This window comes from Ambystoma mexicanum, chromosome 1q (assembly GCF_040938575.1).
Source record: "Ambystoma mexicanum isolate Mex_15411 chromosome 1q, UKY_AmexF1_1, whole genome shotgun sequence".
NCBI lineage: Eukaryota > Metazoa > Chordata > Amphibia > Caudata > Ambystomatidae > Ambystoma > Ambystoma mexicanum.
Window position 1 is genome coordinate 25012613 of NC_090922.1, and position 17231 is coordinate 25029843.

The window sequence follows — 17231 nt, forward strand, 5'->3', positions numbered from 1 at the left end:
TTGTCTCTGAAAAACATCTGCTTAATGGAAACCTACCTTTGCATCATCGTGAGACCAAGGCCTATAGCACTCTATCTTAAACTGCGCTTGGCCACCTTGCCCCCAGCCACTGCTAGGGCTAGATGAAAGGAGCGTGGAGTTGACTGTTGCCCTTTGCTGCCAGAATAAATGCAAAACACTGCAGCATTTTCTATTCGTGTGTCTTCAGTATGTAGATATCCCCGGGAGGAATCTGACTCTGCCTCAAAAACAAGGGCATACAATCATTGATAGGAGCAGAGGAAATCTGCCTAAAGCCTGATTCAATCGACATTTGGGATGTGGTATCCACGCACGTGGAAGAGGCTTGGCACAGGAGAGAGACACTTCAAAATAATACACCAAAAGGTAGCTAGCCACACGAGAAAGAGGTTGTGCTATACTGGATATACCACTCCAAGTGATCTCAAACAATGCAATGAGCCTTTGTGAGACTATATGGTACGTTGTTTCACCTTAAAGGCGCTTGTAAAGTGAGTGCATACAAACTATGAAGTTGAAGAGGTCATCCACCGTTTTAAATGTCTGGTATGATGTACAGTTTTAAAAGGATTTGTATCTCTATTTATTGATTCTCATGATGCGTTATTATTTATATGATACTTGTTTTTTACATTTTGCATGTACATTTATGGCCTGTCAACCGAAATAAAGAGGATGATGATGAATAAAGGAACTAGGGATCACACATAACAACACGTGCATGTGATATAAAGCAGGGGGCAATTGGCAGGATAACAGCAAAGGCACCCCGAGAGTTTAAGCACTCAGAAAAAGAGGAAGCCACTCATTTACTTGCATGGCCTGATCGAGTCCTATGATGACCTGGAAGAGAAAGGCAGCAAGAGGCTATCTTGAATCAGACTAGGTCACGAGTGGGCCATGGGGGTAGCAATATTGGATTGAGGTAGTGCTCCAATGGCATGGGAATGGTCGTATTACATTGGGCAGCTATTTGGCTACTTCAGGATTGGAGAAGCTGACTCAGATGACATTATGGGCCCTCCTGCCCAACAACAAAGATCTTGAATGGTGAGCCCATGGCAGCTTTGGAGAAGCTGCATGTCCCACAGAGCACCCACTTTACCTGAGGCCTCCAAGTGCTGCCTCCTAAGGTAAAGCTCCACGCAGCTAGAATGTGGGGGCAAGCAGTACTAGAAACACCAGGACCCAGCCACTGCCTAATCATCTCCCTAGGTAGTGTTCCATGACAGTATGTCACGCTCTATCCAGTGACTGGGATTTTTCCAATCATATGTTTTTTTCACACTGATCAAACTGACACTACCTGAGATTGTCTGCCCCTTTAACTAAAAATATATGGATGTTGTGTATAAAACTTAACTACCCACAGTGATTCTCTGAGAAGCCACCATAACAATCCTGTGTATACTATTGTGTATAACACTTAAGCCTGTTATTGTGATGTTCTTCTCCCACGCCCCAACAAAACATGTGTTGCGTATAACCACTTAATCCAATTACTGTGATTTTCAATGCCCTCAAAAAGCCTGTTATGTGTGTGTCACTCTTCCCACAGCAAAGTCATACAAGTTGAAAACCACTGTCATACACTGACTTATAATCTAATTCAATTTTAATTTTAACTATGTAGATCTTATTCTAATTATTCTCTACTTCTAGGTCTAACCTAATTTTATATATATTTCATCCTTACACGAGCCTCGAAAGCAACCTCTGGTCTCTCTGAACAGCTTCTCCAGACTGATTACAAGATTGCATAGCCTAGAGGTCGAGCTCACATGAACTATCTTGCGCCCACCAGCGATGAAGTCGACATGTTACCCCAGGATGAATCAACAGGTCTTTAGGATGAATCAGATAATATTCTGCTGATTCAGAGTTTTCACAAATATGTTTACCCATGAGCACAGGTGAGGTTCAGTCATCCAAAGCATTACACATCAAGGAGAGGTTGCCTCTATGAATTCTGTAAAGACAACAGCATTCAGAACGTAGGCTCTCTTCCCATCAGAATGCAATATGTCTGCCTCCATGGAAAACAACACACCCAGAGAATGATTGTGTCCTCCAAGACTGTACTTCTGAGCATGGCATCCATCAAGCTTGAACGCCTATTGTTCCTCAACCTTTCTGTCCTCTAAGAAATAATGATTTCTACCGACTCATCGCACAAGATGAGGCCTCATAATGGTTCTCCGAGCCTCCATCCTCAGCTCTGTACAGCCAGTTCCAGAGCTCGTCTCTGCGTGTGAGATCCTGATGGCAGGGATACCGCATGCCAAAATAACTGCGCTAGATTGATGCAGGTGGGCAATGTTAGTACTGCCTCATTCCACATTCCGGCAAATACAGAGACCAAAAGCAAAAAAATATTCAGAACATTATAAAGTTGTATAATTTCGTTGGATTTTACCGTGGATACAGTGTGATCTTAATGTTGATAAAAAATGTCAACCTTACGAACAGCCATGGACTCAATAGTAAAAGAACATCTGGATTTGAGAGCTCCCAGCACCGCAGCGTTTCTCTTTCAATACATCTGAAGTGCTATCCATCAAATTACACCTCTAGCACATACAACATTTTAAAATCTTAGGTAACCATGTAACTTAGTTTAGCTTCCTGTTTGCTTTTCATGTAGAGTAGGGCCTCGGATTCTGGTTCTTTTTTTTGTTTTAAGTCTACCTCATCTTACTGGCTAAACTGAAAAGGCTGCATCTTGTATTATCAAACCCAGAATCGTCTCAAGGGATGGATAATTATCCTTCCTGTCACCCGGGCATTGGAAAGTTCCACCTAATCGAATGCCTGCCACCATCTTTAACACCTTGCAAGTAGCTCCCAAACACCTGCTCTTCCGACTGGAAGAGTCCTCGTGTCTCCACTATTGCCTACAGCCCATGTGTTTTGAACAGTGAATGCAATGAACACTCTGTAGACTCTTGTGTATTCTATCTGGTATAATTGCTGTGACCATCATATAATGTCTCGACAACCTCACTCCCAAACATTCACTTTCTCTTACCAATCAAAGCTAAGCTCCTATACACGTTTTGTTGCTCAGAGAGAAATAAATAGATTGAATATTACCTGTCGCTTCCACCATGCCTTCCAAGATTACAACTATTTCAAAGTCGTCCTTCTTGAGCTGCTGCTTAGATATTTCCCAGAAGGGGCTGTGCTCATTGATCTCATGGCTGATGATGAGAGGTGAGACCAAGAAGAGACGATCATCCCCAGTCTCAAATCCAACATTAATGTCTGTTTGGTTGAGAGGGATGAACTCCCCCTCCTGGGTCTGCTTTGATTTGATGAGCTTAGCTCGTATGGAGGCCTCCACAATGTGCGACTGGCGCAAGTCCCCTACCCGAAACATGAGGCACATGCGATCATCCCGCAGTGAGACAACGGCATGTGAGGAGAAGACCAGTGTCTCTGCTCTCCTATTTGGCTGGGAGATCTTGACAAACATACAACCCACCATGAAGGCATTGACCATCGATCCTAGGATGGCCTGAAGAAGCAGCAAGATTATCCCCTCGGGGCACTTGTCTGTAATGACCCTGTGTCCGTAACCTATTGTTGTCTCTGTCTCAATAGAAAACAGGAAGGCAGAGACAAATCCATTGAGATTGTTCACGCATGGCGTCCAGGTTTGGTCTTCTAGGTGGTCCAGGTCTCCTCGGCAGTAGGCAATAAACCACCATATAACCCCAAAAAACAACCAAGTGATTGCATATGCCATGATGAAAACCAACAGGCTGACCCGCCACTTGAGGTCTACCAGCGTGGTGAAGATGTCAGTGAGGTAGCGGTAGGTCTCCCGTACGTTCCCATGCTGCACATTGCACCGGCCATCTTTCTCCACATAGCGTTGCCTCCGTCGTGATTTTCTGTCCGCTTTCTCGAGTTTCCTTTCTGCTCGGACTGTGAGCTTGGACTCCCGAGAGAACAGAGGACGCTTGCTCTCCGAGGTACTGCCAGGGATGGTGGAGAAGCCAGAATTGTCTTTTGCCATTTTGGCTTCCCGTAAAGATTCTCCCAGCGGGTCTTCTTAATGGCTGTAGATAGAAGAAAACAGACATCATATCTAATTAAGTCTTTTCAGGATGACGTTTATTGATAGATAGCTATTTTTACTTTTTGCTTGGCAGTGGGCTTTAACAATCTGTAAAAGGTTCAACTATTTCATAAACAAAGTGACTGATAGACAATTATTATCTAAAACATAAGTTAATGAATCATCGGCAGACCTTAAAAATGTGTGAACACCATCTCTACTAAACACACCTGTGTAGTGTAAATCTATTCTTCTCTTGTCAACCTTGTGACCTCTCGGTGAACATCTTCATTCCCACAGTATTAGCTTGCTTAGAAGTATACTGAAAGCCCTGCACCGTTGCCGCTCTTTTTCAGCAGGCTTATCTTTTGGAATATCTTCATCTTCCAAGTCATGATTATTACTGTCAACACGTCGGTTGCATTTCAACAATCTCTCTCTGAAGAATGAATTGTTGGGATAACGCTGCCCACAATGAAACGTTTAACCTTTGGTCTGTGCCTTAATATCTGCCTTGGGCAGATTTACCCACTGAGTTCATTTATGAGTTTCTTTTTTCGGTTTAGATGTCTTTGTCCTTAAAGATGGAATGTGTTGCCTTGTCTGTCACACCTAGATAGGGGCTGTGTGTTTACCAATGGTCGTTCACTTTTCCCAGGCACAATAAGTGTGATTAGAGCAATCATGGTAGCAAAACGGACTTGTCTGCCTGGGGTTGGGAGGCAGCAGAGGTTTCCTACCTGCCCCTAGCTGTTTTGTGGAAGGTAGTAGCCTCCATGAAACAGGGAAATGTAACTTCTTGGAGCCTTTGCAAGGAGGTGTTGGTTCCAGGGAATGTCCTGGAATACACACACATCTACATAAGTATAACGTGTTTTACGTGTATTGTGATCCATACATTCCTCTATTCACATTTCATTAAACAATTACTAATGGCTAACATTACGGACATCTACTCGTAATTTTGTATCAATTAAAACGGTAGGAAACATTTAAATGCTTTTTGCATCCATCCTACGCGTTGCATTATTGTTAGTTATCTGTCATAACTATTCAAGTGATACATATGCTTATATTAGTAAACTACTTGTGAAACATACACCATTGCATATTTGTTCAATATGGGACATGTGACAAAATACCATCTTCTCCCTTGTGTTGAAACACTTGTGGGTGTGACTTGGACTTACTCTCTTTGTCTACTCCAAATCCATGGGAATGGAACAGTGACTGAACCAGTTTATGTTTTACATGATGCAAACACAGCGTTTTGTTCTTTGTTTATTTCATGTGTTAGACTCTTTATGAAGTGAATAAAGCGGTTTGACAACTAATTTGCATTTGTAATGCTCCTAATCTCAGCCACACAGAATGAAATTGGTTGCACATTGTTATTAGGTACTATTATAATCACATTGGGCCGACCAGCATTGTTTGGTATAGGAGCCTGTTGAAAAACCATCAATCCCTCTGTGGCTTTTGCCACTCTGTGCCCAGGCGCAGCAGTACACAATCGAACTACAAGTCCTGGACTCCTCGGGTGGAAGCCATCTTGGAATTGCTACATTAATTGCCATACCTGTGCCGTGCTTTGCGCATATGTTTAAATGCTCGAAGCAGCCGGTTGACTCTGAGAGGCGCTTGTAGCTTCAAGCACATGGCGGATATTGAACGGGAATACTGCTCACAGGATCAAAGGGATGTCAGCGTTACTACAGCTCATCATCATTCCCCTGGAGCTCAACTCCAGCCGTGGCTACAGGACACAGGGTTAAGTGGAGCAATGGGGCAATGGAATAAAGATTAGAAAGCCGTCTTGTAAATAACACCTAGTTCTCCAGGCCAGATTTTAGGGGTCAAAGCTAAGTAAATGGTAATGCGTGTATGGGACCGGTTTTATAATCAAAGTTAATTTAATAGAGAGCTCCTATATTACAAGCGGCACTGTGTTGTTTTTGTGTTCAGTGACATATGTGTGTTTCTCTGATTGCAGTGTAATTACAGTGGTAAATGCTCTTTCTTCCTAATGTCAAAAAGACAAACAAAATGAGTAAAATGTCAATATAACGGATAAAAAGAATGTGTAATAGCAAGAAACATACTAAAATATTGTTTGTGCTAACAAAAGAACCCATTGATTGAAGTGTGTGGCAAGTACAAGTATGCATGAGCGCATACTAGAGACAGAGTCTACTTTTCATTTGTGTATTGCTATAATTAGCAAATGAGTGTTTGCCTAACGCCCCACTTCCTACCTATTCCATTGTCCTTAACTCTCTGCTGATCCTAAAATCCTTCATACTGCTCCTAACCCACTACCCTCATTTAACTACTCTCTGGGCATTCTGTAATCAAAGGTAAGCACCCGGGATCTGCCATGAAGTGTGGTCATGTGCATACAGCTTCTGTGGTTATGTTGCCTCCCTACATTCTGCGCCTGTTGGTGCTGTTCACGCGGTATTAACCTACGGCCATGCAAGGATCTTCGCTGCACCCCCATCCTCCAGTAGAATGGCCACCAGAAAGCTGCTGTCTGTCTCAGTTGCAATGGACTGCTGGTCTGCTGAGACCACACCACACCAGATTCCCCCACATCCACTCCTCCTGCTATGGGATCATTCATTACCAAAGAACACACATAGGATTCCTTTCGTGGTCCATCTCCTAGTCCCAACTTTACTCAAACTCCTAAACACCCCAAAGGAAAGGGAAAATAATATGGACACTCAAGGAATATAAAATGGAAAAAGGAAGACAGTTAAAAGGAGTTAAGGGAAGCATAGACAATTAAATGAAAAACTAAGGGTAAGAGAAGAGGATACACTAAGATACCATAAAGAAGAAAGAGCACTTCACAACAGTGCAAACACACATATACAGGGAATAGAATGTGAACAAAGTAAAACATCACAAACACATCTCTCAAATGCAATCACCCACTCTCTGGCACACACACGTCCACACACCGGTTTTGGAACTGACAGGTTCTTGAATGTTTGAGGGCTCTGATTTGCTCCCTCAACCTTTCTCAGAGGTACCACCATTCTGGGCCCCTTCCTGCTTTGCTGAGCAAGGCCTGACAGTAGGTGCTGCATGACGTGCTGTGCTACTGTAAGGGATTCATGCATGTGCATGTTCAATTCCTCATTTGCCACCGTGTGGCACTATGCTGATGCTGCACAGATGAGCAGCCATGTTAAACTCCAATGTTCTCTCGTTAAAATAACCCAACAAATTGCCTTATTAACGCGAGTCCCTGTAAAATGGACATGCTCCACTTTAGAGGCCAATTTCTCTGTGTGACGCAGTATTTAAATGAGCAATTTCCAACGGTAAACGGAGTATCATTATTAATCTTATTATGCGGCCCACTTGATGTGTGGTTTGCCATTTTACAGAGCGCGAGTTCTAAGTACAGCTTCGAATGTGCCATGTGTTCAGAACACACAGAGGTACACCATGCTGCCAAATGCCCAGCGGGGCAACAGTTGGCATGGCAGTGCCTGCGCAGCATTACAAAGCTTTGCATAACCCCCCCAGTAGGGGCTTTTTTTCCGCAAAGAAATGCCAAATGCAATTAAATCTAAGGCTCCCCTGACATAATGAAAGGATGGCATTGTTCCAGACTGCACGCAGACTGTTAGAGGTACATTTTGAAGGCAAAAAAGTTCCCTCTCTATAAATAACACATTTGACGCATCATCCTGGGTTCGCTGTAAAAAGACCTTAGAGCAACAACATTCCTAAAAAATGTGACTTGCTTTAGATACAGTATGAAGGTTCTCCCTTCTTTTTCTAAAGCATATCAAATTTTCTGAACTGATGTATTTTTGTTAAAATCTTTTATCTGATACACACAAGCAGGTTCTCAAGTCTCTAGAGTGATGTTAGGCTTATGGTCTATTCCTATCGTGTAACTACCGGTGCTGAGGCTTTATAGGGACTCTTAGGAATGATCACGTTTGCTGCATTCTTCACCATAAGGGGAATGCACGTATTCTGGTTGGGCCCTAGCATGATCACCCATTTGACTTAAATGAAATACTTTTACAGGCAAATATAAAAAAACAACACTTAAAAAAATGTTCTTGCTTCTATGTCTGGAAACAGGGAGAGCACAGATGCACAGTGGGGTGTGCGCCCCTATATACCATCCATGCAGGTCCACCGATTGAAAGGTGATAGGGAATAAGAGGCACGCATTGGTGTTGAACAGGCAGTCAGAGGGGAAGCTGAGCTAGAGTTGACGTTGCGGCCTACGTGGTGGAAACTATTTAGAGGTCAGCAAGTGTGACGGTCACGTGACCTCAGGGGGGACATGTTGGGCTGTGGGGTTGTCCTTAGCTCAGGAAACAATGTCATGGGCGGATGTGGTGGCTGATAACGTGGGTTGACCATGGGGTTAGGGGCAGGTTGTGGGGCACTGGGAACCACCCTCATACGGCCCATATTTTTGGGATCTTATATCTGAACAACGTAATATCTGTCCCAGTTAGACCTGGAGGTTTTCTGGGTCATGGCAAGTATTTCCAGGTCATGGACCATGTTTCAGGATGACCTCTTAGGTGGAACCCGTCAGTACTACAAAAATTGGTTGATTGTGATGAAATTATAATTTTTAAAAAATTCAGTCGTTTTAACAAGCCTACCCATGTTGCATCAAGTGCTCATGTGTTGGTGTTGTAACCAAGGGGTACTCTTGTGTGTCTACTATTGCGGCGACACTTGGCCTACGAGGTGGCGAACATTTAGGGGTCAAAAAATGTGCCCATGGCGTGAGGGGTGCAGCCTTTTGGGGCACTTCCTTATAAGGGCTCAAAGGTCCACAGAGCAGAGACAGGCCTCTATTGCTGTAATTTATTACACGCCCAGACCCTTAGGTATCACGGTGAGGTTACAGACAGGTTGGTTAAAAACAATAATTAGGAATGCCAATAGGGCGCAATATAGAATATTTAAAACAATGGAGGTAAAACACGAGTAAGGGACGGTAGCGTGTCCAAGAATTGACAGTCTAAGTCGGGCATGCATGATCAATCTATATACAGGCCATCAGTGAAAAACAGAAGCAGACTTTTTCCCTGAGACACGGTATAGAGTGTTAGTCTTGGTTGAATAACCAAGTTTTCAGGGATTTCTTGAATCCTGTGAATGATTCCTCATTTTTGATGAAGAGGGGAAGAGTATTCCAATGTGTGAGGGCTAGGTATTGGAAGCTGCTGCCTCCTGCCTTGGTGGTCATGTAGCAAGGGATTGTTAGGAGTGTTTGGCTGTTGGATCTAAGGGGTCTCGTTGATTCTTTTCTGGCAATGACATGGTTAAGGTAAATAGGGGCACTTGTGTGGAGGCATTTGAACGTGAAACACAGGGTTTTGAATGTGACTCTGGCTTTGATGGGGAGCCAGTGGTGGTCTCTCCTGATATTAGAAATGTGGTCAGACTTTCTTATTCCAAGGGCAGCACAAAGGGCTTTATTTTGAATGAGCTGGAGTTTATTTAGGTTGGCTTTATACGTGCCCGGAAAGAGTATGTTGCAGTAGTCGAGTCTAGATAGAATCAACGCTCTTGTCAGCGTGATGCAGTTGGTGGGGGTCAAGAACTGTCCACTTAGGGCAATACGTTTGGTGGTGTAGGACATGGAAGAAGAGAGGGCGTTAATGTGCTTAGTCGTGGTGAGATTGGCATCTAGGTAGACACCTAGTGTTTTTACTTGTTTGAGCACCGGTATCATGGTGCCATCGATATTGATGGATGAATAGTCAGCATGTAATGCTGCTATTTTAGACAGGGAGCCCACGATGAGCACCTCAGTCTTCTCGTCACTGAGACAGTGGCTGTTTAGTGCCATCCAGTTTTGAATTATGGCATAGATTTTTTTGATGGTGTGGGTATCTTGGTTGTAGATTTCCGATAGTGGGATGAGGATCTGGGTGTCATCTGCAAAGTTAGTGTAGATGACACCCATATCATCTAGGGCTGAGAAAAAGAGTTTAGTATACGCGTTGCATAGTGTTGGTGAGAAGCAGGAGCCTTGGGGGACCCCTATAGGCACTGGGATATGGTTGGCAGCTTCTTTACCTATGGGGACCCTAGAGGTTCGGTCAGCAAGAAAGGATTTGATCCAGGTGGTAGCTTCGGTGGAGAAATAGAAATCTTTGGCTAGTGTGGAACAAATTTTGTTGTGGTCTACTAGGTCGAACGCTGCGGAGAGATCAAGTAGGAGGAGGATGCAAAGTTTCCCTGAGTCTCTGATGGCATCCATCTGGAATATTAACTCCAGGAGTGCCGTTTCTTTACCGTGGTTGGGCGGGAAGCCGGATTGCCTAGTGCCAAGGAGATGGTTCTGTTTGAGATGTGCTTGAACTTGGATATATGCTAATGTATCCAGTATTTTAAAGAGAAATGGGACAGTTGTTATTGGCCCATAGTTGGTGGGCACAGTGGGGTCTAAACTAGGTTTTTTCAAAAGGGGCGTGACCCAGGCTTCTTTAATACTTGTTGGGACCAAGTTGGTATTGAAGGATGTGTTCACATAGTTGGTGATAATTGCCCTCAGAGTGTGGGCACAAGATTTGACTACTGATGCTGGGATGGAGTCGCCTTTGCAATTGGAGACTTTGAGTTTAGAAATGGTGTCAAATACTACTTTTTGTGAAACTGGTGTGAAATGGAATGGATAACTGGTGAACTCCTGAGGTGGCCGGGTTGGATTAGGAATGGCAGGTTTGTCAGCTAGTAATTGCTTTTTGATTATGATTTTATTTTGGAGTAGTTCTATTTTAGTTGCTAGTGTGTCTTGGATAGTGGTAAACCACTCTTTACTGGGGATGGTGGAATTTATGGCTGGAGTTGGGTTTTCCAATTCTTTTAGAATAGCGAATAGTTCTTTGGAATCAGAGGTGGCATTGCTGATCCTGGTATTATAAGCGTTGGATTTGTGGGTAATAATGGCTGTTTTATAGATTTTGTTTATCTCTTGGTAGGCTTTTTCTGCCTCTGCAATGGGGTGCTTTCTGAAAGCATGTTCAAGCGCGCGTTGGGTTCTTCTCAAGCGCGTTTGGTTCTTCTAAGGACAATTAGGTCATCATTGAACCAGAAACAGGAACGTTTGTCTGAGCGTTTAGTTTTGGTAGTGAGAGGGACTGCAGCATTAATAGTTGCAGTGAGGCAGTTATGGTATGTATCTGCTAAGAAGCAGGGGTTGTCGCTAGTGATTGAGTTGGAATCTAGGGCTTTTGAGAGAAGAGGCATTAGATTTTCTGGAGGGAGTTTCCAGGAGTTTCTAGTTTAGTATGTATTGGTTGTTTTAGGTTTACTTAGAATGGGTTTGACGGGATTAAGGGTGAATGCAATGTTATGGTGGTCAGTCCAAGTATGAGGGGAGATTGCGTCAATGGTTATGGGTGTGTTTAGAGAGAGGATCCAATCAAGGGTCCTACCTTTGATATGTGTGGGGGCATTCACTAGTTGGATGAAGCTCATATCTTCAGGGAGGAGTGAAGTGCTTCTGTTTTGGAGTCTTGGCTGTCGTTAAAGCCTAAATTGAGGTCTCCCAGAATGATGCATTTGGTATTGGGTTTTATGAGTGGAGCTAGTAGTAAGGGAATTTCGGTTTCTGGGTGGTAATTAGGGTTGGGGGCTCTGTAAATTACTATTAAGTTGATCATAGTTTTTTCATTTATAGGAAATTTTACGAGCAGTATTTCTTATCTTTCAATGTTTTCAATGGGACAAGATCTAAGCTGTAGTTTAGTCTTAGCAATGACGGCGACACCTCCTCCTTGTGAGTGGTTCCTGTCTGTTCTAAGAATGGTGTAGTCTGTTGGAATAGCAAGTGTTAGTAGAGGGCCTGAAGCTTGATGGAGCCAGAACTCTGTGGCCTACTAGTAGGTCGAGCTGAGATTCCATAATCACATCATGGATTTCTAGGGCATGAACCCCTAGGGAGCGGGCATTTATAAGGGCGCCTTTGAAAGTAGTTAGTGGCTGACTTGGGGGTTTAGGTACTACATGTGACCTTAGTTTAGGTGTTATGTTCGGTTTCTGATTGGGTGTGTGGTTTTGATGATGGGAGTGCGCTCTGGGCATAGTTAGTTTGGGAGGTGTGAGCTCATGTTAGACCAGATTAGGGCGGATAAAGGTTCGAGACCTTGAGCAAAGGCGTCTTGATTCACCCACCAACGGTGAGAATGTTTATCAGTGGGGTTGTAAAGTCTCGAGGCATTTTCGAAAGTATGAGAGGTGGTATGATGGTTCGGGTAGGGGCTCCTAGCATGTACGTTAGCATTCGGGGTGGTCTTAGGGCCATAACTCATTGTGTTTGGGAAGGGTGGTGCAGTGGGTAGTAATAGGGTAGGACATGGAATGGGGTGGTGCCGGGGACAAGCTTGTTTGCTAAGGTCGTTTTTATGCATCCAATATTGATTGCTCAAGCAGGGTATGTAGTTTTGAAGGATGCAGAACGGAAACATGATGAGGGAGAGCCAAGCTGGCATATTGGAAGGGTGTCAGACAGGAACTAGACCGATGGATGTTAGATGAAAGGTTGTGGAGTGGTGAGGGCTTAAGAGGAGGCTTGAGGCTCCTACTACACTTTGATTAGCAGGGTGAAGATGGTGGAAACAAATACTTTGTTACAATCAAATTATTAAAGATGCATAGGACAAACGTGTCTAATTGCTCTATACTTTCTAGGCTAGCAACATTTATGCATGCGACACAGAATAGGTAGCAATCAAGGTATAAACATGCAGAAGTCACAAATGCCTAGTCGCTCTGTTCTTTCTGGGATTGCAACATATATGCATGAGGCACAGTAGAATAACAGACACTGGTTTAAGCATGCATACAACGCAGGTGCAGTAAAATTGGCAAGCAAGGTAGAACAAGCATAAAACACTGGTGTCTAATAAATCTGTACTCCTAAGCCTTCTGGGCTGGTGTGTATAGGTAGGGCACAGTAGTATGCTTACATTGAGGGGGCTATATACCAATAGTGATCGAAGCAAGCTAAATAGTTATAGAAGCATAATTGCTGACGCACTACAATTTAACAATGTGCCGGGCTTCGAGTAGTGTCTGAGGACGAAATGCGTGGCTATCCTCGCAAGGTATATCTGGCGTGTGAGCCGGGAGGTAAATAAACGTGCAACAACAGGGTGACGTAAATGCGTTAAAGGGTAAATTACCATTTGTACTAGTAGACGTTTAGTAAGAGTGGCTATAAAGGGTAAAATGCTCAATATTGAAGGACGTGCAGGCATGGGTGGGATAGTGGCATCAATAAGCCGATTGCTGCATTTCATTCGGAGTAGTTAGGTGGAGGTCTAGGACCGTGTAGGGCACTTGGGAAGTCTCACCTTGCTGGAGTTATGGAAAGTTCATTGTGCATTCCGGCATGTACTATGCTGGATTTCGGATCCTGCTTGTTGTATATGCGAGGGAAATCCAATGGAACGTGCAAAACGGGTGGGTTGCTCGGTCAGCTCAGTCAGATGCCTTTGTGTATGCCTTTGTGGAGGCCGGCTTGCGCCTAACGGTGGCGCTGGGTTGGTTAAGTAGGCAACCAATCTGGGTCCAGGGACGCCTCCCTGTACTAGAGAGAATGGGTTCAGGAGGTGACGGCCATCTTAGCAAGTGCAAACCTCGTGGTTTGCAAAGGGCAAATCGGCATGAATTGCCGTTATGAATGTAAAAACGAAATATATTGCCTTTGTCGTGCAGATTTGTGAACCCCAAATAAAATATAGGGAATGCAGGGTGGAAACGGGTGATTTTTGTTGTCGATGTCAGGCAGCTGCATTAACAGCTAATCCTCACCCAGCCATACCTCTATGGTGCTGCGAGGAAGAGAGAGTCTTGTGAGCTGCTCCAGCAGCTCACGGACGATCAGGCTCCTGCTCCTGGGCTACCTAACTCACAGCCCACGATTTTCCCACCCACCTACCCATCCCTTAGCTAGTGTTTTAGTGTTAAAAATATTGATGATTGGTTTTGGTCATTATTTGATATGTATATTAATATGGTAAATAATGTGATGTGTTATATGATATTGCAAACTGATATTTACAACTAATACGACTGAAATGCTATACAGTTAATACGCCCAATGAGGCATAGTGAATTTTGTGAAGTGCAGAATGATTTTGTTAACGACTAAAACCATGCAAGTGACTACCAGTTTATTCATCCAATGGAAGTATCATCATTGTTGCATTCATGGTCTGTTTAACAAGTAGGGATGGCGGTGTTGATGGGGACCCAAACCGTTTGGAGTACATCATAGTGTCATAAGGTGCTCGAATTTGTAATCTTTATGTTTTCCCCGGTTTTGTTTGAGGGTGTGGTCACTTCTCGAGAAGGCCAACTGGCAGGGACAGCAGGCTGGTACCCTGGATTGCTCATGGGTCTGTAGGCAGGTTCTGGGGCACTGAGAGCCACCCTCATATGTCCCATATTTTTGGGGATCTCATATCTGAGAAATATAATATCTGTCCTGGTTAAACCATCAGGTTTTCCGTGCCATGGCAAGTACGTCCATGTAATGGCAGGTACTTCTTGGTCATGGACAATGTTCAAGGAGGACTTCTGAGATTGTCCCACCAATACTACAAAAATGTGTGTGATGAAAACATGATTCAAATAAGTGTGGTCGTTTAAAAGCCAGACCTGTGTCACATCAAGTTCTTATGTGTTGATGTTAAAGGGGTTCCCCTTTAAAAATGACCATGGTGCGAGTATAGAACTCTGCTCAGGGCCTGCGCACAAAAGACAGGCATGGCAGTGTCTTCGACCACAAGCAAAATATTGATGTTAATCGTGCATCAAATGTGCTCTATAGTTGTGTATCTATGTCTGTATTCGTGCAACCCTCGCAGGGAACAAGGATACGCCATACAGCAAGGGAAACAGTAATAGGACACAATAATATGGATACATTTAGAAATATGGAAAATGAAGGTTATAAGTTAATGCGACCCTGCTATGTGGCAAACTCAATTCAATCCAAGATGGCGGGTGAACCATCTGAGTACCACGTTTGTAGGAATTGGAATAGCCTCACCTGTACGAGGTATAAAAGACTCCACCTACTTGAGCCAAAAGCCTCTGAACTCACTACTTGAGTCAGAGGTTACCCAAAGGTGTTCTGTTAAGCATAGCTCTGGCTTTCAGCATATCACCTGTTACAAGTATCCTCACCATTTTCCACTTGTCAACTGCATCTCCTATGCTAAGATTGTAAGAGGCACCTTGCTTCGCTACATGTGTACTAATGCTCCAGTCATAGTTTCCTGCGTCTTAAGCGTTTATAGGCAGTACCTGACACACAGCTCTGCCGTACCCCCTACCCAGACTCTCTGTGGCACCTGGTCAGTGATGAACTGGTAGCTGTTGCTATCTGGTGTGTCAAACCTGCAGCGTAGATATCGCTCATCATGATCAACGTACCTCTCTTTCTCATTTTACCACATACGCATTCAGAGGGATCGGGTTCAGTTCCACAATTTCTTTATGGTTCAATCTTATAAGAAGCAGATCAAACAAGAAGTTTGAGAAGAGATCGAATTCAGTCAGAGCAGAAGAGTTGTGATCTGTCCATCCACACACATTCAGTTCTGCCACGCCAGATGGAAGACACCATCTTTACTGCCCTGGAATTCTGAATGGCATCCCTGTGCCCTCATGCAACCCCACACACTACACTTTTTCCCCCTCAACTTATTAGCAGTATAGTGAGTGCTTCTTGCTTCCCTCCAGTATGCAGGCATGCTGGCTCGTAAGAATCTGGAGATTCATGGGGCTGCCACAATGGCACGCTAGATATTCGATTATTGGCAAGCTGATAATGAACTATTGAGATGGAGATTTTAAATTGGGTCAGCAGGAACGTAATAGGAAAAAAGTCCATTGGCTACCTATTAGGGAAAGGATCATTTTCAAAACTCTTTCCATGACGCACAAATGCCTCTCCAACAGGGCTCCACAGTACTTATGCCAGAAGATCGAAAGATCCACGTCTACAGACCAGTAAGGACAATTTATGCTAACTGACTAAAAATGCCTAAGACAAAAAGGTCAAGAGGAGCAGGTTCCAGCTTCCTATCAGTCGCAGCTAAACACTGGAACTCCCTACTGCCTGATCTGAGAGCAGAGACCTCATACTGGCCTTTCCGTAAAGCTCTAAAAACCTAGCTATTCGCCTAAATAAGACATCCCCTGCACCCGACCTCCAATTACGAACTCAATTCACATCACTATTCTCAGTGTAACCAGTTGCAACCTCGCCCGATGCCCTTGTGCCCTTTACAACTGTAATAAATAAATAAATAATTGTAAATAGCACAAACTTGTTTACAATACTGACTTAGGCGGATATTCAGCTGTAAATCCGCCAAACAATTGTCCTAAGGAATTACTGTTACTGCCACTTGGTCAGCCGGAATTTCCGCATGGTTTTGCTGGAGGTAAATCCTCCACTCAAAACCCAACCTCATAATTTGGCGTGACGGTAAAATTGGTAGTAACTCAGTTACCGCGAATGTTACCGATATCGCCTAACTCGTAATGAGGCTGTGTATATGTAGTTGAATACAAAATTGGCATTGGCTGGGCCCTAGTGCCACTTTCATGTTGATGTTTGAAGCATGGTAATGCCATTGCAGCATCATAACAACCATAAAAAACGTAACTGGGTTGTCTAATCTGCTAAAACTGTATGTTATGTATTTTTAACTTAACTTATTTGGCATGTTTTCTGGTACACACTTACAGAGCCTTTCTGGTGTCATAGAAACATGTTGTATTGCAATACGAGGTGTCTGTTTGGTACAGCGTGTACGCTGCTGGTTATTGATCACAGCTTAATGCTGATCATAGCTCGAAGTGCTAACTTGCGTAGTACGTAACAACGATAATATAGATGCCATCCTGTTTCATTATGCGCGTGATTAATGGAAGGTATTGAATAAATCATAACCACTATGCATTATAATAATTTTTTGTTCTTTATAAGGCACCCAATACCAACGAGTGGTTTTCTAAGTGCAGGATAGGGATTCGAACCTGTGCTCCACTGGTTTGTCTTGCTTCCTAGACAAACCCATTGCCTCTGAGCTATCCTTGCATTGCGCGGGGCAACCCTCGAAAA

At 43.7% G+C, this 17231-nt stretch overlaps 1 protein-coding gene across 1 annotated transcript in view; it reads right to left on the reverse strand.

Annotated features, from left to right (window-relative positions):
- Nucleotides 1–17231, reverse strand: part of KCNJ9 (potassium inwardly rectifying channel subfamily J member 9) — a 264497-nt gene that overhangs the window by 107099 nt on the left and 140167 nt on the right. The window contains exon 2 of the mRNA XM_069635442.1: nucleotides 3115–4085. Coding sequence (XP_069491543.1) covers nucleotides 3115–4042 — 928 coding nt within the window. The 5' untranslated portion in view covers nucleotides 4043–4085. The remainder of the gene's footprint in view (nucleotides 1–3114; nucleotides 4086–17231) is intronic.